The 27934-nt window shown below is 37.4% G+C and overlaps 2 protein-coding genes across 2 annotated transcripts; one reads left to right on the forward strand and one right to left on the reverse strand.

Annotated features, from left to right (window-relative positions):
• Nucleotides 1-2706: 2706 nt before the first annotated feature.
• LOC149249223 (uncharacterized) lies at nt 2707-6331 on the forward strand. Its single transcript, XM_089452377.1, has 5 exons — nt 2707-2805; nt 3350-3409; nt 3516-3587; nt 5418-5615; nt 5732-6331. Exons 1-5 carry the CDS (start codon nt 2707-2709, stop codon nt 6329-6331), a joined length of 1029 nt encoding a protein of 342 aa, XP_089308503.1.
• A 1160-nt stretch (nt 6332-7491) lies between these two features.
• On the reverse strand, nt 7492-15122 carry LOC149249224 (uncharacterized). Its single transcript, XM_089452381.1, has 3 exons — nt 15017-15122; nt 8797-8926; nt 7492-8665 (listed from the first exon to the last, which is right to left on the reverse strand). Exons 1-3 carry the CDS (start codon nt 15120-15122, stop codon nt 7492-7494), a joined length of 1410 nt encoding a protein of 469 aa, XP_089308507.1.
• Nucleotides 15123-27934: the final 12812 nt, after the last annotated feature.

The raw sequence follows: 27934 nt of genomic DNA on the forward strand, positions 1-27934 counted from the left end.
AATTGCTAGATAATACTGATTCACCCCCCCTCTCAGTATTATTTTCAACACTTAGCTAGGCTGGTATGTGCATGTTGACCACTCGTCACTCGTTGTCTTTACCACCAAATCACTAGCCATCTTTACCACCAAGCTTATGGAAGGCTACGCTGCAGCTTATTGTTCTGGGTCTTTCAGTAGAAGGAGCATCCACACAGAGGACGATGAACAGCCCTCAAATGGGCTGCTCTTGAGAAGCTCCCAACTTATGATTGGCTAAGGAAGTCTGTTCTAAGCGAAGTTGCAGAGACCAGGAGTTTCAAATATGACGATGTGGATGTCACCACGCTTTCCAATGACACTCGCAAGAGGTTCATTGAGAGAGTGCTGCAGGTGGCCGAAGTGGACAATGAGCGCTTCTGGACGAAGCTCATACAGAGGATTGATAGGTAAAGCAGAATATCTGATGTCAAGTTTGAGCTTTCTGCAATGATGAAATTATACTAATGTCATGGAATTGCAATGATGAAGGCAATTTTTCAGTTGCAAAGAGTTGGGATTGCGATGCCAATGATAGAAGTTCTGTTTGAGCACTTGAACATTGACGCAGATGCCCACGTCGAAGGTAGAGCCCTTCCTACTCTTTTGAATTTTACTGTCAAAATAATAGAGGTGAGGCACCAGACGATATATTTGCGAATTCATTGTTCTTGTCCTTGCTTTTGATGTAATTTTAGTTTGGAGTGCTGGTAAAGGTAATCTTGCTCGTCAAATCCACCTGGGGAATAGTACCTACTCCATTGCAATTTGTTTCCAAATTGCACTACCACTGAGCTACATGCCTCTTGCGCACCTCTCCTTAACAGTCAAACCCTATTGTTTTCTCTGGGACCCAGTGGAGTGGCGCGTTAGAAAATTTTTCGGACCCTAGATTAGGTTGGATGAGCTCTTTGCATCCTTATGTTCTATGAAGAGTGGGAAATCCCCTGGGAAAAAGAGAGAGGTATGTCAAAGGTGTGTTTCAGCATGTGCAGGTATCTCACGTATCATTCTATTACTACTATTAGGCAGGGGCTCTTGATCCAATCCGTTGCTGGGCTCTCTATCTCTCCCGGATCAATTATTTATATAGTAGATCTCGCCTTGGATCGATGATCCAACCAGCTTCCCGTGTGGCTTATCGTATAAGAAAGCTATGCTCAGATCTGTCCCAGAAACAGACAGTAAGCGGAACCCAACAGCGAACGTATGACAGTTATGCTATTTAGATTCTCGAAATAGTTTGTATGTCAAGTAGTAGATTGGTGTAAGGCTTGCCTGCAGAGTGTCGGGGGAAATGCGAAGTGGACAGGCTAGAAACTGTTGTTCTTGCCCAGCTACCTTCCTTGGGTCGGTGTTTCAAGCTTCCTCACTTTGAAGTGCCCACCGGAAGAACAGCGAAGGAGATAGCTCCACCTCTACTTGTCATATTTTTGTTGTCCATTTTCTTTTTACTTGTCGGTGAGCATCCACTACTTTGACTGAGGTTCCGGATAATAGTAATAAGTGTTAGCCGAAGCCGAGAGTGGAGGGCGGGACTCAGGTTGTATGGCGGCCCAACATCCCATCCTTTTTCTTATTAGTAAGGCCCTTTAGCTTTGATCAATCCCTCACCCATAAATTCCAAACTTCTTCGGACACTCGAACTAGGGCTAATGTATAAGTGCGGATTAAACAGGAAAAGAGGCCTAGCGCCCCGAGGGTTAAATTCGTGGTTGTAGTCTGGTCACATAGAGAGAAAGGTTAAACCCTTAGAGCTAAGGTAAAAACGTGGGAGTCTGGTGTCTAGTCCAAAGGAGATTTGGAACTCGGAGGACAGGTATATAGGAGGCAGCGATCAATAAGTTCTTCCATGTAGGAGTAGCCTACATCATATGCTTCTTGTAATTGTACATAAACAAACCCTGAGCAATCCATGCATGCACTAAACCTTGGGACTCTATCTGAGTATTCTTAGCAAAAACAGAGCAGTAAAGAAAACAAGGCTTTAGATGATGTGGCAAAACCTGGTAAATTAACTTCAATGATGGCATAATGCAATCTCTCATCACATATTATTCACTTAGACGGCCAAGGGTCCATTCCCAATGATTAGGAATCCCCTCTACTGATGTTGCCAAATAAGCCCCTATTGTTTTGATGGCAAGTGGCAGTCCACCGCATCTATTAACAATTTCGTGGGCTATCTTGTCCAGCGCCTCTGGACAATGGTGTGCACCATCTGGGAAAGCATGGAGGTAGAATAATTGCTAACTGTATTCTTCTAACAAACTCTTTTTGCGAAGAATTTGAGGTCCAGCCCCAAAAGCCTTTGCAACCTTTTCATCCCTGGTTGTCAGCACAACCTTATCTTGCTTTCTGAATGCAACCCAATCTTCTCTTTAGCAAATCTGTCCCACATGTCATCAACAACAAATAGACAACTTCTTTTATCTAAAAACCTGTCAATCTTCTCTCTCAACATTCTATCATCTAGCTTGTCGGCCCCTTTTTTATATTTCTGAGAAACTGCTAACCAAACCTGTTTACCAACTTGAAACAAAAAGAGACATGGCCTACTTCCTGGAAAACTTGGTACTTGAATTTTTTTTCTTATTTCGTTAGAGTTTCTTCTATGATTTCCACTTCTTCTAGCTGGTGGAATAACTTATTCTACAGGTGTCGAGCATGCAAATGACAACGAAAAATATGGGAGACACGGGAAAAAGAGCATGTCTGCCTGCACAAGTGGTCGCAGGGATGGTGTGTTTTTCCATGTCGCTTTTTGGACAAGTGGTCGCAGGGATGGTGTGCTTTTCCATGTGTCCTTTTTTGTTTTTTTACGGTGTCTTCTTATTTTCTAAGTGACTTCATAAGTTTCTAATTTCTTAACATCTTTTTTTGTACGGTGTCTTCTTATTTTATAAGTGAATTCATAAGTTTCTAATTTCTTAACATTTGTTTATTAACATTTTTCAAGATTTGGAGAAATAATATTTTTCATTTTTCAAGATTTGCACGAATAATATTTTGCATTGTCGCTACAATCTAATCTTTATAAACTAAGTTAAAAATAATTCTAAGATCAATCCCGGCCTACTAATTGAATGCATATATCTCTTTCTGCAATATGTCCATCTGTGTGCTTCATAAATTGAATTAAAAAATATATCTCTGTTGACCAACAATCCTCATTGAATTCATATCTCTATCGTTCCAAAAGTTTTGTAGGGTCTCCTAACTTAAATAATTATTTATCTCACGCTTTTGATAAGGTCTCACAGCTCCAATGATTATTACAATTGAGAAATATTCATTGATAATAATTGAATTTCTCATTGTTTTCCTCCAGGGTGGAGAGGTTCCTTTCGCAGAGATGTTTGGCATATTTTCTCTAGTTGTTGGAGCAACGGTAAGACTGAGTACATTGGAAGAAAAAATAGAATTTTTCCGATCAGATATAATACACAGTTAGGTCAAGTGATCTTATTCAAAGAAATGATAAAATTCTATTGCAGATTGGAATGGAGGCATGCGCTCGTTGGGCACATCGAGCTCTTTCGCATTCCTCTTTATGGAGTATGCATGAGGTACATGTTTTCTTATGTTAACCATACATTATTATGTTTGAACTTCTAAGATCAAACTATCTGTGACAATCATATTGATATGAAATGATTTATTGTAGAGCTTTGTATGGTATATAATTCATTCAAGATGTTTGTTCTGAGTAATATTGTTGTATAGTTAATTTAATAAGTAAGGAGTGTTTTAATAGTGCACTTATTTATTATAAATTTAGCATAACTTATATAGTTAATTTAATAAGTAAGGAGTGTTTTAACAGTGCACTTATTTATTATAAATTGAACATAGCTTAGTTTTACAAGAAAAATTAATTCTTGTGTTCAACTCCCTAAATATTTATCCCTGAACATCTCCAATTGATTGATTAAAATTTATTATTTGAACTGCCCTGTTAACATGGATTTGTGGCAGTTGGATCACAGACTAAGAGAAGGTCCCTTTGAGATGAATGACATGTTTGCTATTATTAATGTTGTCCCTGCCATTTCCCCTTTATCTTATGGATTTTTCAACAAAGGCTTTGTACCAGCACTGTGCTTTGGTGTTTTAAGTTCTGACATCAATTTCCCCAACCTAACCTATATTAAAATTCTTCTTGTTTTGTTTTTTAAATTAGTGTCAATTTTGTTAGGAAAATGTGTGGATTATTTGCTTTGCAAGGCCTGGGGATCACTATCTTTGGCATGGCATATATGTTTGTACATGATGGTCTAGTTCACCGTCATTTTCCAGTGGGACCTATTGCAGATGTCCCATACCTCAAGTTGCAGTAATTGCCATGAGAAACAAGGGACAGATGATGAGTACCCTCAGCAGCCCTGTAAGTTTTCTGATAAGGGTTTCTTCTGCAAGTTTGACCAGGACAACCATAAATATGATATAGCAAAGGGCCCATCTGAGCCCATTAAAGACAATGGCATTTTGGACCAAAGGGAAGGATTATGTTTCTTTGTAAAATATGATGATGGTATCACAGCTTCAGTCTATGAACCTATTTTTACCAAGGAGCAATCTGGTAATGATTCTGCAGCATGGCTGAAAGGGAATGTTTATCTATTTCTTTTCTAGGTAACTGTTTGCGTTCCAGGCTTTGAACCTATCTGCTTTGTTGCTGTGATGGCATTACAATAGTAAGGCGGTCCTTAAGGGAGGGGTGATTCCATCTACGTTTTTCAAGGCATAATGACATGTACATGTCTCAGTTTCATAATCTTATTGCAACGTGGGTTGCATGCAATCAAGGCATGAGCACCAACGAGTCTGAAGTTGGTACACATGTTTTCTTCTTTTGGTTTTCTTGTAGTATTCATCCTTAATGCTTTCCATTGATTGACTTCCAGATTGGGATAACCTTATTTATAAATAATCTAACTTGACAGAATGATATACCTTCGCAAATTGGCGATTGCACTCGAGCCGGCTCAGATGCTTCCTTTGCTGCTAGTGACTGTCCAGGTTGACCGACAGGAATTGGCCATGCTTCAATCAATCACTTTCTAGGTAAGCATAACCCACCTCCTGGCTATCAGCGTCTGGCTTATGGCTCTTGCCTCTCCAAGAAGACTGGCTTTTTGAAACAGTGGAGAATTGTTTGTGTATCTTCGCTTGGTGCCTGTTGAGAGCAGTGGGGTGAGGGAATGAAAAGGCTTGATAGGAAGGTGTAGCAGGTATTTACAAGAAGGGCTGGGAGCACTAGCCTGAGGTGGAGTAGAGGTGGGAGCTGTAGAAGGGAGTAAGTGTGGAAAACTGGGTGAGAGTCGACACCAATATTATGCTCATATTTTGATCATGGAGTTGCGTTTTTCTTTATTAATGCGTTGAAAGAACTGTAGATTTTCCCAATAGCAGATGGGCTTTATGTCACATTCTTGATCTACAGGACACTTTTGTCCTGTTATTGGGAACACAGTCAAAACAATGAAGCAGGACACTTTTGTCCTGTTATTGCGAAGGCAGTCAAAACAATGAAGATAGGAGAAAGTGTGATTCTCACCGTAAAACCTACGTGTAAGCTGAAAGCTCCAAACTCGGTTTGTTCTATATTGCTTTGGGTTTGATATCTTGCTGCCATACCTGTAACACCCATTTCTGATCCCGCACTGCACTAATCTGGAATGAACGCAGCCATGAAAGTCACATTAAGCAGTATGTGCAGTGCAGTGCAGGATCAGAAATGGGTGTTACAGGTATGGCAGCAAGATTCGGAGCGGAGAAGATGAAGACCAGCATGAACGCAGCCATGAAAGTCACATTAAGCAGTATGTTTTGCAGAAACTATGTCACAAAAACTGATGTTGTTGCTTCTGCTTCTGCTTCTGCTGCTGCTGCTTCTTCTGCAACAGAACTCAACACCAACTTGAAGGACAGGCTAACTGGCCTTAACTTGAAGAAGGATGTGTCTCAGTTGATAACAAGAACCCCCATGGTACATCTGAGCAAAGTAACCGAGGGCTGTGTGGCTAACGTATTGGCCAAACTGGAAATGATGCAACCTTGTTGCAGTGTCAAGGACAGGGTTGGATATGCCATGATTCTGGACGCTGAGGAGAAAGGACTCATTTCGCCAGAGAAGAGTGTATTGGTTGAGCCAACATCTGGAAATATGGGAATTGCGTTGTCTTATATTGCTGCGAGCATGGGATGCAAACTTGTGCTCACAATGCCCTCATACACAAGCTTGGAAAGACGAGTGACCATGCGTGCTTTCGGCTCTGATACCATGACAGAAAACATTGAGAAACACTGAAAACTCTTTCATAGAGTCTTCAGTGTTTCTCAATGTTTTCTGTCATCAAACACTTTTTGAACATAGCGTTTTAGCAGGGACTTGCTGCTTAGCAGCCTCTCTTGTTTAATATAACAAGCACATTTTATATTAATTATAAAAATACATGTCTCAAATGTACGTTGAATAAAGAATCATACATAACCATTACACTGACCTATAGCAGGCCTCAGCCCAATAATTTGTCGAATAATGTAAATTGATATGTTTAATCGAGATGACTCGCCTATTTAAAATAGGTTGGGGATGGAAAAAATCGTAGAACGGGGCATATGTTATATTCAAATCTAATCAATTACCTCAGGATTTTTTTAACAATTTAATAACTTAAAAATTAAAATATATATTTTAATAAAACTCTGTTCCATTTATCAATATTTACATCTGATAGCCATTCAACCTTACTTTATACAGAAATTACCTTGATTTGGAAATGTACGCAGGTATGGTACGATTAAGATACCCATCTCCCATGTTATAAAATGTGCCATCAATGAAAATTGAAATATATAATAGCATCGAGTGAAAATTCGTATATCAAAATTACCACTCGGAAGATGAGAAAACATAGGAAAGAATCGAAGTGCCCAGAGAAATAATTTCATAGGTTTTGCACCTTCTTTGAAAAAGACAACGACATTTCATGAGCCTTCTTTGATGTGGTGAAAGCGACCGTTAAACGGTTGACATAGATTAGATCTGTTGTGCATATGAAAATTAGATTCCTATCTTTCAAAGTCAATTAGGTAAAACAGATTTCGTGATCCAGAAGAGAAGAAGAGGCGGTATCAATCTATTACTTTGATTTGGAAATGTACGCAGGTATGGTACGATTAAGATACCCATCTCCCATGTTATAAAATGTGCCATCAATGAAAATTGAAATATATAATAGCATCGAGTGAAAATTCGTATATCAAAATTACCACTAGGAAGATGAGAAAACATAGGAAAGAATCGAAGTGCCCAGAGAAATCATTTCATAGGTTTTGCACCTTCTTTGAAAAAGACAACTACATTTCATGAGCCTTCTTTGATGTGGTGAAAGCGACCGTTAAACGGTTGACATAGATTAGATCTGTTGTGCATAGGAAAATTAGATTCCTATCTTTCAAAGTCAATTAGGTAAAACAGATTTCATGATCCAGAAGAGAAGAAGAGGCGGTATCAGTCTGGAGATTATAAAAGTGCTCCTCTTGTGTCCAAATATTAACATGGCCGGCCTCACCTTCATACTTCAAGTCGAATGTTTTAAATTCTCGTCTTCTGGCTTCTTCATTTAGGAATGTTGAGCAATCATATCTCAAATTCACATCATTGGTGCAATCAAACTGATGCTGAGGTTGGACTTTCAAGGACTGATCAGCCTCTGGCGATATAATTGGTGGTGCACTAACTTGGGAGTGGGAATTAATTGGTAGGCATGACTGGTGTTGAGTCTTGACAAGCAGCTGGCTCGCGCAATTTTCTACCATATGAGCTGTATAAGCTCCCGGATAAACATCAGTAAATCCGTTGGCATTTGAATGGGCATGACTAGAGCTCCATGGTTCTATTCCAGAGGATGCTGTGGAAGACGAATAATCGATTATCATCTTATTCTCATTTTCCTTCAACATAAGCATGTTACCTTTCAATGAGACCCCCATATCAAAAAGAGCAGGGCTGCTGATGGTACAGCCAAAAGGGTTAATGGCAGAAGTGGGCACTTCAAGAGGCGGCAATGTAGTCGACGAGTCCATTAACTGATCACATCTTGATAATTTTGCGGTATTATAAGTTTGATCATGGGCTTTGAGACCTGCACATGTAAAAACCTTGGAGAAACTATGATTGGTGTTAGTAGAAGTAAGCCAGAGCTGAGAAGAAGGAATTATCTCGTTGTCATTAGGGTTTGCGTTAATAGGAAACAAGTTATTTTGCTCCAGTTTCTCTTCTTTCTCTAAATCCAATAAGTTGTGAACAGAAGAGTGCCGATTTTCTGCGGTTACCAATCCATTAAAGATGTTATAGAATGACTGCAGGTACCCTTGAGACATGATGTCCAACGGCTTGGCAGAGTGAAGCAACGTATAAGCATCACGAGCACTGGCTGACACTGAATCGGTAATGCAGGTATCGCCTGATTGTGAGGGTGTATTAAATTCTGTACAAATTTTGCCGTTGGATTCAGTGGAGGATGAAAAGGGTACCGTGGAGTGCTTCAAGTTGAGCTTCTTCTTGATGTAAGAGTTCCAATAATTCTTGATCTCATTGTCCGTACGTCCAGGCAAATGGGCAGCAATTTGAGACCACCTGCCTCGTCAATACCATTCATTCAGAAAGTTAAGGGACCGAAGATCAGTAGAGACTGATGTGAAATAAGTTTAACAAAGAAGTAGGAAATGGACGAAATAAAGGGTGTGGAAAAAGGAAAGTAAACAAACCTGTTACCAAGAATGGACTGTAAGTGTATGATCAATTGTTCTTCTATGGGTGAAATTGTAGCGTGCTTAAGGCCAGGTCGTAAATAGTTAATCCATCTCAACCTGCAGCTCTTTCCGCATCTTTGCAGACCTGTATAAGCATTCGAGCCAATATCATAAAATACTCACCCAATACTCATTGGTGGGAACGATGTCTATTACTTTTCCCAAAAACCTTTTATTTATTTGAATATAAATTAACCTAAGTAAAATTATGAGCGTGCACATTCTAATAGATTTTGGATGTTCAGAATGTTAAAGTGTGGATTTGAACTTCTTCAGAGAAGAGAATAGATTGAGTTTTAAATGAGTTGAATATGGATTTTTATCTTTATTTATTATCATAATAATAATGGAATTATATCTTTGAAAATCTACAAATTTAAAGATAAGTAACTCACAGGTTTGAAAACATTTATTTGTAATATATTTTTTTTATTAATAACATTTAATAAAAAAATTAATTAATTTAATTTAGTTTAAAATGAATTTCTAATAAATGCTAGCGCAATGTTTATTAGGTTTATAAGTTAATGTTTCGATGTTCAATCAGTTAAAAGTTAGTTTTTTAATAGAAAATGATGATATTAATGATGATTATAAATTAAATTATAATTTATTAATTTAAATTTAAATCATAAATCATAAATGTTAATATTAATTTTAATAAGAAATGGTTTTTTAGGTGGATCAATCAAAAGAGTACAACATGTTTGTCTAAAATTTAGTGCTTTTAGGTTTCAATTCAATCATATTGGCTGGCTAAAAGCACAACACTAGAGATGTTTACAAAATGCCAAGAACTCACCAATATGCTCAAAAGATTCTTAAGATAAAACACAACCCACAAACGTCAATGAATGAGAGGATGATCAAGGATCTAGAAGCCCAAGTTCCCCAAGAACATGAATTTCAACATGTGTTAGACAATCCTATAGTTGTTCCATACATTCAGCTAGTTGCCTTTGGCCTCAACAAAGTGACACTAGGTAATCCTGCATGTTCCATTGATTGCGCTGCAAGTAGTTCATGCAATTTATCATTTCATTGCAATCATCATCTGTATTTTGGCTTAGTTATTCTAGAAGCGTTGTGACTTGCCGCAATTGAGCTTCCAAGGTGTTAAAGGAGGTGGGAAGTAAGACACGACTAGACGAATGATCAAGGTTATGGGCCACCACCTCGTCAATATTTGCATCCATGACACCTTCTCCCTCCACTACCGTGACTTATCTTCTCTTTTATACTCCCTGTTATTGTGGTCCTATCACTCTCCTCACTTTACCCCTCTATCTAAACATTTTCATCAACCCTCCAGTCCATTATTCCCAGCGCCAAGCCACCTTTGACGCACCAAAAACCAATTAATCCACCAACCCCTAGCACCCAACTATAGAATTCCAGGGTTGCAACATCCATACCTCTTTCGTGGGTGGCCACCTCCAGCAAGGATCGTCTCCAAACCTTACTGCATTACTATCAGTGGAAGACCATGGTAACTCTCCTTTAACAATTTTGCAACCATCCCCAATAGCTTGACTCCCAAAACAAAGTTGGGATTCTTGGTGCTTTAAGGACACCTCACCGACCCCAATTTTCATTGACTAGAGGAGAAGACACTGTTTGCCAGCTTAGTTTTGTACAAACCCTCTCACATGCTTGTAAGCCTAGGATATCGTTAGCAGGGAATTGTAAAGCCCAGAGACCAACACAGTTATTAAACACCTCCCCTATATACAATGCAAGATCGCACTATATAAATCAAGATACCAGTTTTGTAGACTTACCAAGGTGCTTGAATCTGAATACCGGGTTTTTGTCTCCACTACCTTAAATGAGGTATGCAAGCTCCTCTCACGCGTCTCGCTTACCCATCTACAACTTAGCCTCTAGCTAAATTCCTCTCCAGGGTCTTAGATCTGACATTGATAGCCTCCAACAATGAACCAAGGAAATCCTCATTTACATATGACCACCTGTATGATTTAGAGCCATGGTCAAAGAAATTTGCACAAGTTAATGGCCTACACAAACACTTCATTCTCTCTACCACCTTAACAACCACTCATGCTGAAACTCACTAAAAACATCAATTCACTTACCCTCACACATATAAATGAACACATTCCATCGTGAAACATCCATTTTATAAATGCATATATAGCACATGCCACTTGTACCATGGTTCAACTCAAAGAGGAGGTGAAGTTTGCCTCCACTCCCCTCATAATTCCGTTCATCCACCCCATCAAGGTATTTTCATATGAAATGTTATAAACAATATTATAAGAAATAAAGTTAGTTATATATATATATATATATATATATATATATATAATAAAATAAATAAATTAATATATTATTTTTAAAAAATATTTTAATTATATATATATATATATATATATATATATATATATATATATATACTTTATTTATTTTTTTAAAATATATTTAATTTTTTTATTATTATTATTATTATTAATACTTAATTATTGAACTATATTTAAATGTGCTCTTCAATTTGTTATGTAATGTATTAATTTTTGTGTTGAGAAGCACTCTCATCTCATCTCAGTATGGAAGAGATGTAATGTTATGTAAACATTTCGACTCATTGTTTTAGGGCAAGGGCTTTGACAACCTATGCTTTGCCCCATGGTATTCTTCTCTAATGTAGTGTATTTAAAGGCATAAAGTTCCAATGAATTTTCATTTTTTCTAAAGAGAATTCTAATGAATTTTCATTTTTTCCAAATAAAAAGATTTGGTAAAGATGGACAATATCTGATGTGTAAGTGCAAGATAAAAAAACCTAAAAACCTCAAATAGACCACCATTTCGTTAAATGATGAATTAGATTTGGAAAACCCAACAAAAATCATATTACCAACCAAATACAAGAAATAGAATCGTACCATTTCGTTAAATGATGGATTAGATTTGGAAAACCCAACAAAAATCATATTACCAACAAACTACAAGAAAAAGAGAATCATAACAAAGGAGTGTGTAATGTCTTTTTAAAATCATAATTTTTAAATTTTTCCCAATTTACAATTAGTGATATCTACTATTTGAATAATTGTTTGGCAATTATATTTTTAATCATTAAATTAATTTAAATTATATTAAACATATTTATATGATTACACTTTAATAGAAAAATAAAAACATATAAATATAAATTTATAATTAAATAATGTATTTTTAATATAGAAATATTAAACCATCATAGATTTCTTTTAATTCTAGATTTATCAAGTGCTTAGAGGGATCAAATCTTTTAGGGGTAATTTTTTTTTCAAATTGTGCACTCAAAAAAAAGTTTGTACCTTGAGAGATTTGATCCCTCTCAATGTTTGGTAAATCCAAAATTAAAATATATCTAGGCTCATGCTATATTGAAGATACTATATTGTATTGTAAAATCAATCTAATCATTTATCCTAAAATTACTCTGACATAGGTACATAAATAAAATATATGTATTTCACTCTTACAATGTTATATTAAAATAAAAGAAAATTAACATATGTGTGTGTGGGGTTTACAATTTAAGCATTTTAATGTTTGAATTTTATGCTCTATAATGTTTCACACAATAAATTCAAATTAATTAATTCAAAATAAAACTATATTAAATATTTATGTTATTGTATTGAATTTTATGCTTTATAATGTTTCACACAATAAATTTAAATTAAATTAATTCAAAATAAAACTATATTAATTATTTATGTTATTGTATTGTAATTATTGAAATTTTACAAACAAACAAAAAAAATCTCGTGGAATACCATGGTAGGTCTATCCGAAGGTACCACACCCCCAGCTAAAATAATCTTAGCCTAACCTCAAAGGCATTAAGGAGAATTGAACCCAGGACCTCCCATGGCAAGGTGCTTTAGCAATTGAGCTAACCATCGAGGCTAAATTTTTACAAAAGTATTATCAAAATTGTTTATTTTGTTTTTTAAATAAAATTATTTTAATTAAAAAGTGATATGAAAAATTAAATGAGTATAGATAGATATATAGATAGATAGATGTGAAAAACATTCTTCAAACATGAGAAGGGACAACTCCACTGCCATCATGCCACTAACTTGGAAGGGGAGGTGTGGTTGTTTCACCCGCCGCATGACCCAAACTCATTACCTTGCTGATGCACAACAATTTGAGAATCATTATGACCCGGGATAGCATTCAAGAGAACTCTCTCAATGATAGGATGGTGAGGTGTAACTCGGGTTGGCGAAGGAATACCATTCTCATCCTTGTCGAGTTGTGCCAACTTCCCCCATCCAAACCTGATTTCTGCTCTTGAATTGTTGTTTCTCTTTTGTTAAGAGGGGTAGGACCAAGTCCTCATGACATAGCCTCCCCAATTGAGGCTATTATTCAACTTTTAATGGATAAGATAAATGAAATTTTGGAGATTATAAGCAAGCTAGTTGTTGGGTTATGTCTAAGTACTCTTGAGGGGAGGTAAGTTTCTCCAGGCGTGGAGTGCCCCTATATTGGTTGGATTGGTAGGGCTACCATGTACCTACACCCTATCTATCGCATTGGCCACACTTAGGGATGTGTTGGCACTAAGGTATTTCAAGGACTTGATTATGTTTGCACTCAATTTTATGTTTATTATTGTTGTTGGCTTTATGTGTTAATGGAAACATCCCCTTTTTTGGAACATACCTGGGTTTGGTATGGGGAAGTCTCACTTCCAACTCTATCCCATTCTGAATAGTTCACCATTTACAGGTATTTTGTCTAGTCTAAATTTTAAGCCTTTGAAGGTTAGCTTTTTCCTCACTAAAGTCGCTCTTCCTCTCCTCTATCGGTGAGGAAGGGAGCGTAAGAGCTTTCCCTCATGCCCATAATCTGACTTGCTTCTATCAAATATAGACTCTTGAGAACATTCAACAAGAAATTGATCATGTTTCAGTAGAGGTTCTTATAAATAAGGATTAACTTACTAATGCAAAGGCATTGTCATCAGTGGCTAAATGGGTCCCTAATCCGGGTCACACTGGAAGATGCCAATACTAGTACCTAAGTACCATTGAACTTTACTAGAACATTAAGGCACTTATTAGCAAGGTTCTTTTAGAGTGCAATGACGCTAAAAGAGAAACATTGCTGCAACTAGATGAGCTCCAAATCGAGCACATAGATATGGACCTCGGACATAAGGATATGGTTCTCATGTTGGCTTGGATCAAACTATTTTGAATTGTGGAAAATGCTCATCTTTTCGAGGAACTCTTCTTGAATAACTCTCATGGCCTACAATATTTCTCTTTTAATTTCCCATCCAAGAAATTATATGCTATAAAATTCAATTCTTTGCAAGTCATAATTTAATATTTATCCTTTACATGTTAATATATATGTTATGAGGAGTATAGGTTTTAGTAGACTTAACAAGAACTAATTTAACTAGTGTTATGTTTTTGTTAAATTGTGGGCAAAAGACTTTTTTTTCTCCACAGACAAACCAAAGTTGTAAAAAATTGGTTATCTATGTAACATTTTTTAGTGAGTAACAGAAATTACTTTTATATATATATATATATATTTAAAGGATCCCAGATTCAAACTCAAAGTAATAAAATATATACACCTTTATAAATGTTAGCAATCAAAACCCTACCATTAATAATTAACCTAAGAGGTTAAACATAAATTGTTAGTATTATTAACTAAATAATTTCATTGCTCTCAATTTTCCCTTCTACATTACAGGCTTAAAACTCTATACTTAATTACACTTTAATATTCTCATTATAAGATTTTTGTTGGGAAAGGAAAATGTATCTTTGTTATTTTAGAAGATCAAATGATACAATCTCTAGTTCTCCTGAGAATTCCTTCAACCCAAAAAAAAATAAAATTAAAACAGAAAAGAGAAGATCGTCACTCCATGATCCTTAAATTCTGCAATCTCAATCAACGCTTAATATATTGATGCTATGATAATATTAATGCATTATATTGATCCTATTGTAAAACACCTACCTATCTTCCTCGATGCTAACATTATTGCATTGCACGGTTTATACATGTTTAAAGACACAGCTGTTCAAGTGCGCCTAAGTATGTTACGCTGACTCACATAACCTAAAGCCGAGTTAAGCAAAATTGAAATTATCGTGCGAGTGGGTACACAAGGTATTACCAGCTTGCTTGGCCACATAGCTCCAGGAGCAGCCGAGAAGGCTGTTCTTCATCATATAGTTCTTGAGTTTCACGTCTTCCTCAGGTGACCATATACCTTTTCTCATCTCTGGCGTGGAGGAGCTCTCTCCTTGTCTTTTTGTGCACCTCATTTTGTGCTCCGCCCACCAAATTGCTCTTCCCTCCTGATTTTAATGGTCCGCTCTCTAACCACTGTGAGTTGCCAAGGGTTCACCTCGCCTTCGGAATCGTGTCGTCACAGATATTTAAACACAAATTAAGAAGCTAGATCGACAAAACCTAACGAAAGATGTAACCCATCATCCTCCAATTTTCTATCATCCGCACATTCGTAACCCACCATGACATGTCCAGTTGTTGAACGTTCATTCAGTGAGTTGCAGTAGTGAAGATAAATCAAATGAGTACAAGCTTTTATTTTTTCCTCCAGCTATTACTTACCATGTCAACAAAACATAATAGAATAATAGGGATTTTATTCTAGAAGACATAGTACTCCTTCCTTGGGATAACAGAATCCCCAAACCCATGATATTCTTTGTTCTCCAATGAAATATTACGTTCATTCAGTGATATCACCATGACATGTCCAGTTGTTGAACGTTCATTCAGTGAGTTGCAGTAGTGAAGATAAATCAAATGAGTACAAGCTTTTATTTTTTCCTCCAGCTATTACTTACCAAACGATAGCTTTTTCGGAGACATCTGTACGTAGTAGTTGGAAATGCTTTGCAGATTAGAAAAAGGTAACCATATTTTAGTCACGCAATGTTTTCAACTAAACCGTACAAGCGTGCAATGGCAGGTGATCTAACGCAGACATTTCAACGGAATGAAAACAATAGAAAATATGACGCATACGTCAAAAGTTCAAAGCCAATTATTTAAGCTTCTTAGTGTTCTATCTCTGGTTTGACCGAATCATGTAGGTCACTGAGATTTGTGATGACTGTTTCTTGGCATAAAGTAAAAGAAAATGTAAAATGATTGATATTCTCATCACAAAGCTTTTCTAGAGTTATAAAGTTCGGAGGTATTAGGACATCAACTACCACAAATTAGTCATTGTCGTAGTTGACGAGAGGATGATGCATGAGGATGATGCATGGGCTATTATCATTTATATTTATAAAAATAATCTAATAGTAAAAGGTGTATGCTAAATTTTTAAAATATATATATATTAAAAATTTAGCGTAGATCTTTTACTATTATATTATTTTTGGTATATATTAAAGCAATCAAAAGCTCAGTCATAAAATATATTTTTTTTTTTTTAGTATATATATATATATATATATATATATATATATATATATATATATATATATATGATAAAGAATGGTTGAAATTACAGTTTTGAGTTATAAGATTAATTTAAAATGTAATTTTAGTATTATAGGTTTTTTTTTGTTTTGAATTTGTTTATATATGCAAAATGTGATTTAAATAAAAAAAATTGACTTTACCAAAAAATTTATTGTCAAATTTAGCTAAAAAATATAGATCCATCTTAACCACGCATCTAAAATAAGTCTAGAAGGATTAAATTTCTTCATGTGCAAATTTATTTTAGAGTGCAAAAGAACAATGTGTAATTTTTTATTATTTAAATTGTATTTTTGAATGTTATAGAGATTACATAACATGTTCATTGAACCATTTTACACACATTAAACTAGTATTTTTATTATTAATATAGTTTAATATAGTTTATTATAACAAACATTGTTTTTCTATTTAGATAATATTTTATTTTTATTTTAACACGGATGTATATACTTACACATAGTCTTCACATTTGGCTATAGAATGAGCCTTTCCCCTCAATAAGAATCAAAATATAGAAAAACTAAAACATGCTATAATAATAACTAATATAAAGATTATAAGTTAGGGACGGAGAGCGCTGAAGCCGAAGACAAAGACGAATGGTTAGGGTTAGGATTTTGGAACGGGCGACCTCTAGAAGACCTGCACCTGGTCAGGGTGCAGGGGAACCCGAATCCACCTGTAGAAGTTCAGACCAAGCCACGCTAGGTCGATTGAAGGAAGAAACCCCAAAAATAGACAGGATTGACAAAAGAGATGACAGAACCGAGCGGGGGGGGTGAAGAGATCCCCTCCTATAAGAATGTAGCAGCAGGAGAAACAAGATGGAATGGATTGAGCGGCGGCTTAGGGAGATGTAGCAAGGATACGACAGTCATGGGGGCAATATGGCAAGCAAGGACGAGGAACAAATGTCTGGTGAGAGCAACAAAAAAACCCAGGTTTGTTATTCCTAACAATAAACTTGAGGAGTACAGAGGATATATGAAAGACCATGCTCTCATTTGTAAGTTTGTAGGCACATGGCCATCCGAGAAAGATCTGACTAAATGGATAGAACATAGATGGAAGCCCAAGGGACATATTGACCTAAAACTAGGCGCAAAAGGATTCTTCACGATAATATTTGCAAACCTGGAAGATAAGGAGAGGATATTTGAGGAGGGACCATACTTCTTCAATAATGTAGGCCTTTTTATGAGGCAATGGGAAGAATGCTATAATCTAGACAAAGAGAAAATGCTAGCAACACCAATATGGGTTAGACTGTTTGGGCTTCCAATAGAGTTCTGGGATCTAGAGATTTTAGAGGGGATTGGGAATTCAATCAGGACCTTCATCAAGGTGGCAGAAACTACCAAAAGAGGCAGATATACATCATACGCTAGGATCTGTGTCTACATGAATATCACAGAATCGCTTCCGGATTATATTGAAGTGGAATACCATGATGAGGTATGGCAACAACCAGTAGATTATGAACATATTCCATTCAGATATAGACGGTGCCATGAATATGGCCATCTGTATAAATCTTGTCCGATGATTGCCAATGAAACACCAACAGATTTGGGGGGAAGAAAGGAGAATACTGAACAGGAGGGAAGGAAAAGTGGAGGAGATAATTAAGGGCTTATAGAAGTACTGAGGCGAAGAAAATCCCAAGGAGAAAAAACTAAACAGAACCCACCCTCCCTAGAAGGCACTCAGAAAAGTCAGAACCATTTTGAAGTAGTACAAGAAGAAGAAATGGAAGCAGAAGGTGAGGATGGAAAAGATGAAACGGTGGAGCATATAAAAGAAAACAAAGGAAAAAATAAGGTGCCAAACAATATGGAGATAGAAAAGGAGGGGGAGAAGACAAATCAACCTCAAGAACAGAACCAAATGGAGATAGACCCACAACAGGACAAAGAAGGAGAAGAAGAACATGTTATGAAGAGACTTCTGCAAGAATGGTGGCATTTGGATGAAAGATTCATACCCAAAGACCAGAAACAACTATACAAAGACATGTTCCAAAGATACAAGGAGAAACGAGGGACAATAATAACAAATCAGCCAGAACAGCTAGGGACGCAAGGAAGACAAAGCATAGAAGTAGGTACTATACGGAAAGGAGGAAGGAAAAGAGGAAGAAGACCTATGAGAGAGACCATCCAAATGGTTGGACAGATGTTGGTAAACTCAGGAAGAGTGGTGCCATTGTTGGAGGTATTCCAGCAACCCCTTAAATTGTTGAAATGATCATCACAACCTGGAATATTAGAGGGCTGAATAGTAAGGGGAAACAAAGATATCTGAAAGAGAGACTCAAAAAGATAAACCCAATATCATGCTAGTTCAAGAAACAAAAATTAGAGAACAAAAACTAAAACATGTTATTAGCAACTTCAAGCCACATTATGAGATAATTGGTCAAGATGCTATAGGTAGCGCGAGTGGTGTGGCAATCCTCTGGAACCTAGAGGAGGTTCAATTTGAAGACTGGATCAGTATACCTCGAATTCTTTCAGTAAGATTCAGGAATATATGATCCCAAGAATGGGTTCTTTTATCTAATGTATATGGTCCTCATATACCGGTGAACGCAGGAATTTTCTTCAGAACCTAGAAATTATATGTTCCATGTTTCCAGCCTCTCCATGGATTGTAGGAGGAGATTTCAATATGATCACATCCCCAAAGGAGAAAAGGGGAGGCCTCAGAAGAACAAATGCAGATATGGAAGCCTTTGGAGATATGATAGCAGAACAAAGGTTGGTAGACATTCAGACAACAAACGGGATCTACACATGGAACAATAGATTGGGAGGTAGACACCAAATCACCTCCAGAGCAGATAGATTTCTACGGTCAGAACAAATTATAAATCAAGACATTTTCATTGAAGCAATGATTCTACCGGAAATGGGATTGGACCACTGGCCGATCAAAATAGAACTTGACATCAAAGTGAGCCCCAAGAAAAAGCCCTTCAAGTTCAAAGCCTTCTGGCTCAGGGATCAAAATTTTATGATGAAAGTAGAAGAATGGTGGAAACAAAGTCAACAAAGGGGAAGAAACAAGATGCAGACCTTCCAGCTAAAATTAAAGGAACTAAAAGAAAACATCAAAAAATGGAACAAAGAGGAATTTGGAAACATCTTTAAGGACCAGTAGCTTCTAGATCAGAAGATGAAGAAAATCCAACAAGAAATAGAATTGCAGGCAGAAGTGAGGATCTAGCCAGAGAAGAAGGGATCCTGATAGGACAAATGAAAGAATGAAGGAAACAAGAAGAGATTCTATGGAGACAAAAATCTAGAGTGAACTGGCTTCGAGAAGGGGAGAGGAATACAAAGTTCTTCCATCAGGCAATGATCCAGCGAAAACATAGAAACAAAATCTTCTCCATAAAAGATGAAGAAGGACTACGAGTAACTGAGCATGAGGAAATGGAACAAATTCTAGTAAATCACTTCAAAGAACTCCTTACGGAATCTAATGTAGATCGATGAGAAGCCACTGAGAGAATATGAAATGAGATTCAAAGTATGATTACAAGGGATCAAAATCTAGCTCTCATGAGGGTAGCTACTCTGGAAGAGGTAGAAGAGATTGTGAAAGGGATGAAGAAGAGTAAAGTCCCTGGACCAGACGGGTTTATAGTGGAATTGTACCAAGCAGGATGGAAATTTTTGGGCGAAGATATCCTGGATGTGGTAGAAGAATCAAGAAGAAATTAGAAGGTAAGTACAGGATTAAACTCAACTCTCTTATCTCTTATTCCTAAAGATGCTAAGTTTGAAGAGCCCTAGGTCTTTAGACCCATTGCTCTGTGCAATGTTATATATAAAATTGTAGCTACGCTAATGGCTAAAAGACTTACGCCTATTCTCTCTAGTATTAACTCCCCTGAGCAAACAGGTTTTGTCGAAGGTCGCCAAATCCTGGATGGTCTTGTTGTATCTCAAGAAGTAGTTCATTCTCTTAAAACAAAAAAGGAAGCAGGTATGATGATTAAACTAGACTTCTCCAAGGGTTATGACCGCTTGAATTGGGATTATTTGAAATTGGTTTTAAGGGCCTTTGGTTTTTGTAATCGATGGATCGAATGGGTCTCCGCCATGATCTCTTTGCCCAATTTCTCCATCCTTGTGAATGGAGTTCCTTCTCAAACTTTTAAGGCCTCCAGAGGACTCCGTCAGGGAGATCCATTGTCTCCCTTCCTGTTCATAATTGCAGCAGAAGGTTTAGGAAGATATATCAAAAAAGAATTGAGGGAAAGAAAGATTAGAGGAATTCAGATATGGGGTAGTAATTGTTGGGTGTGGAGCCTGATTATCTTCTGTATTCAAAGGTTTCAGCTGGATGTATACCCTAGGAAGACTGTACACCCCTCCATGCCGGGGGGGGGTGCGGGGGGACTTGTCCCCCCCGCGAGGGTCTAGGGGGGGCTAATCCCCCTTGGCTTGGGGGTCCAGGGTCCAGTGTTGCCCTGGAGGGGGTTCAAGGGCAGCACCCCCAAAGCTAAAAATTGATGTAAAATTGCCTTGTAAAAGTCTAGTAATTTCTATTCAATTTGGGCCGTTAATTAAGCGGATGATTTGACGGTAGAAGTTATGTTTAATTTAGGGTTTTTTACCTTAGAATTGTATTGCATCTATGTATATCTATATTCTAAATGAGGAAGAGAGAGGAGATTGAGAGCAAAGAGGGTTTTACAATGGATCTGTTGTAGGTTGTATCTCTTCAGTTTGCTAGATAATATAAAAGGAAGGACTGGTTGTTTCTCCGTGGACGTAGCCCAAACTGGGTGAACCACATATATCTGTGTCTCTCTTGTTTTATGCATTTTCTGTGTTTATATTTTTGCAATATTTTATGTGTTCCATTGCTCCATAATATATAATTTTCTAACAAATGGTATCAGAGCCGAATGTCTATTTGGCTGATAAACTTGCAAGAGAGAAGGGTTCCTGGTTCAAGAAGGAGCAATAGCGGAAGATGGTAGGTTTAGGGTCGAAAAATTCAACAGCCAAAACTACCAGCTATGGAAGATGCAGATGGAAGATTATCTGTATCAGAGAGATATGTACCTACCATTGAGCGGAAAGACAAAGAAGCTGACGAGTATGATAGACACAGAATGGGATATTCTGGAGAGAAAGGCACTTGGAACAATACGACTGTGCCTAGGGGCATCGGTAGCGTTTAATATTTCAAAGGAAACGACAACACAGGGTTTAATGTCGGCATTGGCCAAACTGTATGAAAAGCCCTCGGCCTCAAATAAGGTATTTCTTATGAAGCGTTTATTTAATATGAAGATGTCAGAAGGTGGATTTGTTGCAGATCATTTAAATGATTTTAATACAGTTACAAGTCAGTTAAGTTCTGTAGGGGTAAATTTTGATGATGAAGTTAGGGCTCTTTTATTTCTTTGCTCATTGCCAGAAAGTTGGAATGGTTTAGTTATGGCCATTAGTAACTCTATCTCTGGATCTAGTACTTTAAAGTTTGATGATGTTGTTGGTTCAATCCTTAGCGAGGAAATGCGATGGAAAATCTCCGGTGAGACATCAGCTAATGCTTTGACTGCAGAGACTAGGGGAAGAAAAATGGAAAGAGGAAAGAGCCCAGGATATCGCAGTAAGTCAAGAAAAGGTAGATCCAAGTCCAAATCAGGGATAGTGTGCTGGAAATGTAGGAAGAAAGGACACTTGAAGAAAGACTGCAAGTCTAGGAAGGGAAAAGAAGGAGATGCGCAACAAGAAACTAATCATGAAGCGAATGTAACAGGTGATGTGTTGCAAGATGCTTTGGTTCTTTCATTAGAAAATATTATTGATGCCTGGGTGATAGATTCAGAGGCCTCATTCCATGCCACACCTAATAAGAAACATTTTCATGATTATGTTCAAGGAGATTTTGGACAAGTTCGATTGGGTGATGATAAACCCTGTAAAATCATTGGAATGGGTACAGTTTTCATAAAACAGCAAAATGGAAATCAGTGGCTATTGAAGAAGGTAAGGCATGTTCCAGATCTGAAGAAAAATCTGATTTCAATAGGGCAGTTGGGAGGTGAAGGTTGTGTAACTACTTTCATAGATACAACCTGGAAGGTCACTAAAGGATCCATAGTAATAGTGAAAGGAGAAAAGGTTGGTACATTGTATTTATGCAATGGTATTTCTAATTTTGTTAATGATTTAACCTATACAGGAGAAGATATGGCATTGTGCAATCATAGGCTTAGGCACATGAGTGAGAAGGGGAGGCAGATTCTTCACTCAAGAAATTTGTTACCAGGTTTGAAGCATGTTGATTTAAAATTATGTGAGAATTGTGTTTATGGAAAATAGAAGAGAGTCAGATTCCTTAGAGTTGGGAAATAAAAGAAGAGTGGAAAATTAGAGCTTGTGCATACATATGTATGGGGACCTGCTCAGGTATCATCTCTTGGTGGCTCTCGTTATTATGTTACTTTTATTGATGATGCAACCAGAAAAACCTAGATTTATTGTATTCGAAATAAATCTGATGTATTTGATACTTTCAAGAAATAAAAATCTTTGGTTGAAAATGAGACAGGGAAAAGGTTGAAGTGTCTCAGATCAGATAATGGAGGTGAATATTGCAGCAAAGATTTTGATAGGTATTTTTCATAGAATGGAATTTGCAGAGAGAAGACAGTTCTAGGAACACCACAAGAAAATGGTGTGTCAGAAAGGATGAACAGGACAATCATGGAGCATGCAAGGTGCATGAGATTGCATGTAGGATTGCCTTTACAATTTTGGGCAAATGCTGTAGATACTTCTATTTATCTAATAAACAGAGGGCCTTCAAGTTCCTTGGATGGTGGTATTCTAAAGGAGGCATGGACAGGTAAAAAGGTAAACTACTCATTTTTAGAGACTTTTGGTTGTGAAGCTTTTGTCCATATTAACAAAGAAAATAGAACAAAGCTTGAGGCAAAATCAAAGAAATGTACCTTTATTGGATATGGTGTTAATGATTTTGGTTATCGCTTATATGATTATGAAAATCACAAAATCATTAGGAGCAGAGATGTAATATTCAAGGAAAAGGTCTTGTATAAGAATCAGTTGCAAGAAAAGAAACAAGAAAAAGAAAACAAAGAATACACAATACTTGATGATATCATAAGAAAGGTGATGGTGCCTACAAATCATAATGATCAACAGCCAGAACAACAACCACAACAACAACAAGCACTTCAAACACCTGAAAGTGGTGTTAGAAGATCTACCAGGATAAGTAGACCCACTGAACGATACTCTCCTTCATTATATTATGTATTATTGACTGATTCTAGTGAATCAGAATGTTATGAAGAAGCAGTGCAGGTAGAAACCAGGAAGAAGTGGGAGCAAGCCATGAAAGAAGAGATGGACTCCTTAGCACATAACTAGACTTGGGACTTAGTCAGGTTTCCTGCAGGTAAAACAACATTGTAGAATAAATGGGTTTACAGGCTGAAGGAAGAAGATGGAGGAAAACAGAGGTACAAAACTAGACTTGTGGTGAAGGGGTTTGCACAGAAGAAAGGTATTGATTTTGATGAAATATTTTCTCCTATTGTTAAAATGACTTCAATCAGAACTATTTTAAGTCTAGTAGTCGCTAAAGATTTACATCTTGAGCAGTTAGATGTAAAGACAACCTTTCTCCATGGGGATTTGGAGGAAGAGATATATATGTAGCAACCACAAGGATATGAGGTAAAAGGGAAGGAGAAACTAGTGTGTAGGTTGAAGAAGAGCTTGTATGGCTTAAAACGGGCTCCAAGGCAGTGGTATCTAAAATTTGACAAGTTTATGTTTGAACAAGGTTATACTAGATGTCACTCTGATCATTGTGTTTATCTCAAAAGGCAAAATGATGGCAGCTATATTATATTGTTATTGTATGTAGATGACATGCTTGTTGCGGGTTCTGACATGTAGGAAATAAATGTGCTCAAAAGGAAATTGGCAAACTCATTTGCAATGAAGGATTTGGGTGCTGCAAAACAAATCCTTGGTATGAGAATAACTAGAGACAAGAAGAATCACAAATTAACATTGCCTCAAAGTGAGTACATAGAAAAGGTGTTGAAAAGGTTTAATATGCAGAATGAAAAACCAGTTAGTATACCTTTGGCTAGCCATTTCAAATTAAGTAAGGAGGTGTGTCCCAAGACTCAGGAAGAAATGGCTCATATGTCTAAAGTTCCATATGCATCAGCAGTTGGGAGCTTAATGTATGCAATGGTTTACACAAGGCCTAATATTGCACATGCAGTGGGAGTTGTAAGCAGGTACATGGACAATCCAGGAAAAGAACATTGGATGGCAGTGAAGTGGATTCTCAGGTATTTGGGAGGTACCACAAATCAAGCATTATGCTTTGGTGGTTCAAACATTGCTCTATAGGGATATGTTGATGTAGATATGGCAGGTGATAGAGATAACAGGAGGAGCACAACAGGGTATGTGTTTACTGTAGGTGGAACAACTGCTAGTTGGGTTTCAAAAATCCAAAGTGTTGTTGCACTTTCAACAACAGAAGCAGAGTATGTTGCTGCTACAGAGGCTAGTAAAGAAATGATTTGGTCACAAAGGTTTCTGGATGAATTGGGCAAGAAGCAAGAGTTGGGTAGGTTATACAGTGATAGCCAGAGTGCCATACATCTTGCAAAGAACTCTACATTTTATTCCAAGACTAAACATATACAGATCAAGTACAATTTCATACGGTCAGCATTGGAAGATGGACAGTTGAAGCTGGAAAAGATACACACTAGTCGGAATCCTGCAGATATGTGAACAAAAGTTATAACCAGGGAGAAACTAAGAATCTACTCAGTTTCAATTGGTCTTCAAGTATGATGAAGAAGATGAGAAACAGCCAGGTCCAAAGTGGAGTTATTGTCTAGCAAATGAAGCAGCGGTGGAGTTGTTATAATCAGTCTCCAAGTGGGAGATTGTTGGGTGTGGAGCCTGATTGTCTTTTGTATTCAAAGGTTTCAGCCAGATGTATACTCCAGGAAGACTGTACACCCCTCCACGCGAGGGGGTGCGGGGGGGACATGTCTCCCCACGGGGGTCCGCGGGGGCTAATCCCCCCTAGCTGGGGGGTCCCGGGGCAGCACCCCTGAAGCTAAAAATAGATGTAAAATTGCCTTGTAGAAGTCTAGTAATTTCTAGTCAATCTGGGCTGTTCATTAGGCAAATGATCTGACGGTAGAAGTTATGTTTAATTTAGGGTTTTTCGGCCTAGAAGGAAACCCCTCACTATATATGAGGGAATTGTATTGCGTCTATGTATATCTATATTCTGAATGAGGAAGAGAAAGGAGTTTGAGAGCAAAGAGGGTGTTATAGCGGATTTGCTGTAGGTTGTATCTCTTTAGTTTGCTGGATAATATAAAAGGAAGGACTGGTTGTTTCTCCATGGACGTAGCCCAAACTGGGTGAACCACGTATATCTGTGTCTCTCTTGTTTTATGCATTTTCTGTGTTTATATTTCTGCAATATTTTATGTGTTCCATTGCTCCGTAATATATAATTTTCTAACAGTAACATACCAATCACTCACCAGCAATTTGTTGACGATATCATTCTATTTGGTGTTGTGTCTCTTAGAGAAGCTAGAATAATAAAAGAGATCTTAGACCTCTTTATGGAAGCTTCTGATACACAAATTAATAAGGAAAAGTCTTATTCCTATTTCTTTAATACATCAGGAAACATCAGAAAATTTTTAATAAGAATACTGGGTTTTCACTTAGGAGAGCTACCCAAAAATATCTAGGCACTTCGTTAGCTTTGAATCCACTAAGGATGACGAATTGGCAACAAACCTTTGAGAAAATTACAAGCAAACTAGCCAATTGGTCCTTCAGAACACTGAATATAGTAGGCCAAGTAGTACTAGCCAAGGTAGTCCTACAATCGATTCCGATCTATCAACTCTCGGCAATGACTGCCCCTAAAGGTGCGTGTGCCAAAATGGTGGAGATTTTTAAAAAAATCATTTGGGGCGAACTAAAGCAACAAAGAAAATGGGCACTGGTATCCTGGAAGGGCTTGGTGAAAAGTAAAATTGATGGAGCACTAGGCCTCAGAGATCCTTACTCCTTGAACCAAGTGATGGGGGCTAAGCTTTGGTGGAGATGGATGAAGGGAGGAGATGACCTATGGAAAAGAATATGGACAAAAAAATACAATATGCCAAAAAGTCCAGAGGAAATCTTAAGAATAAGGGACACCCCGAAAGGTTCTACAATATGGAATCAGGCTAGTCAAAACAAGGAGATAATAACTAAACACGCTCTTTGTGAAATCAGGAATGGAAGTTCAGCCAAGTTCTGGGGAGAAGCCTGGCAGCAAAGAGAAAGATTGAATGGGTTACAAGCTTTAAGTGACATATGTCAAAAGGAAAAAGAGGAAGGGATGAATTATGTAAGGGATTTCCGGAATGAAGGGTGCCAAGAAGAATCGTGGAGAAACTGGAAAAACCTGGAAGAATGGAATGGACATATTGATAGGGAGCAAAGAGAAATATATATAAAAGAAATGTAGACAAGGAAAATACCTATAAGAATAGGACCAGACATATTAAGATGGGTTATACAATGAAGGGAAACTTCACAATTAAAGAAGCATACCATCTCTCCACTCAGCAAGAACAAGATGATATGGCAGTTATATGGAAACAAATTTGGAGGAGCAACTGGTGGTCGAAAGTGACCCACTTCCTGTGGCTAGTATGTAAAGGCCGTATCCTAACCTAGGACCAAATTCAAAAGTGCAGGATTCAGGGTCCTCCCAGATGTTGTCTTTGCAAACAAGATCAGGAAACGCAAGAACATCTCTTGAATTCATGTAGTGGAGTACAACAACACTGGGAAGAAGTAAGGAGACTCTTTGGAAGGACAAAACGAGATCAACACAACATCAGGGAAACAATTAAACAATGGGGACGAGGCCAATTCATGTGCCCTGTGGTTAGATGAGCCTGGAGTCTAGTAGTAGGCATGAATATGTGGATGATTTGGAAAGAACGACATAGGATAATCTTTCAAAATAAAGAGATGTCTAAAGAGCAAGTCTGGAGAAAAACGATTAGTCATATTCGAGAGACCATCTTAGTAGAAACTTGGAGCATAGAGGATTGGAAAACGACTCCAGAAGAAGACCAAATTCTAAGAAAGATGAATCTTCAACAAGGAATGGTTGCTTTGCAAATGTGGAAACAACCCAGTATAGGATGCAACAACCCCATTCACTTCTCTTGCCCCTCGGCAGGATTTATAAAGTTAAATTTTGATGGAGCATCTAAAGGTAACCTGGGCCCGGCGGGGATTGGTGGCCTCTTCCGAGACGACCAAGGTAGAACAAGATGGATTTACTCAGATAATGGCAGCAACATGAGCAACAATGAAGCAAAATTGATGGCAGTATATCAAGGACTGAAGATAGCAATCAGAAATGGCTACAACAATCTGGAAGTGGAAGGAGATTCCCAAATGGTCACACACATAATTAAAAAAATTATTAATGGGACTTC

This window comes from Pinus tabuliformis, chromosome 7 (assembly GCF_031772625.1).
Source record: "Pinus tabuliformis cultivar Carrire ecotype Pingquan chromosome 7, CPIR1, whole genome shotgun sequence".
Taxonomy (NCBI): domain Eukaryota; kingdom Viridiplantae; phylum Streptophyta; class Pinopsida; order Pinales; family Pinaceae; genus Pinus; species Pinus tabuliformis.

What these genes read in the sequence shown, in the direction of transcription:
- LOC149249223 (XM_089452377.1), top strand. Translation starts at nt 2,707, where the DNA reads ATGGGAGACACGGGAAAAAGAGCATGTCTGCCTGCACAAGTGGTCGCA. An exon ending in GACAAGTGGTCGCAGGGATG is followed by an intron (nt 2,806 to 3,349) that starts GTGTGCTTTTCC and finishes GTTTTCCTCCAG; the next exon opens with GGTGGAGAGGTTCCTTTCGC. An exon ending in CTCTAGTTGTTGGAGCAACG is followed by an intron (nt 3,410 to 3,515) that starts GTAAGACTGAGT and finishes ATTCTATTGCAG; the next exon opens with ATTGGAATGGAGGCATGCGC.
- LOC149249224 (XM_089452381.1), bottom strand. Translation starts at nt 15,122, where the DNA reads ATGAGAAAAGGTATATGGTCACCTGAGGAAGACGTGAAACTCAAGAAC. An exon ending in CTATGTGGCCAAGCAAGCTG is followed by an intron (nt 8,927 to 15,016) that starts GTAATACCTTGT and finishes ATGCTTATACAG; the next exon opens with GTCTGCAAAGATGCGGAAAG. An exon ending in CAGTCCATTCTTGGTAACAG is followed by an intron (nt 8,666 to 8,796) that starts GTTTGTTTACTT and finishes TTGACGAGGCAG; the next exon opens with GTGGTCTCAAATTGCTGCCC.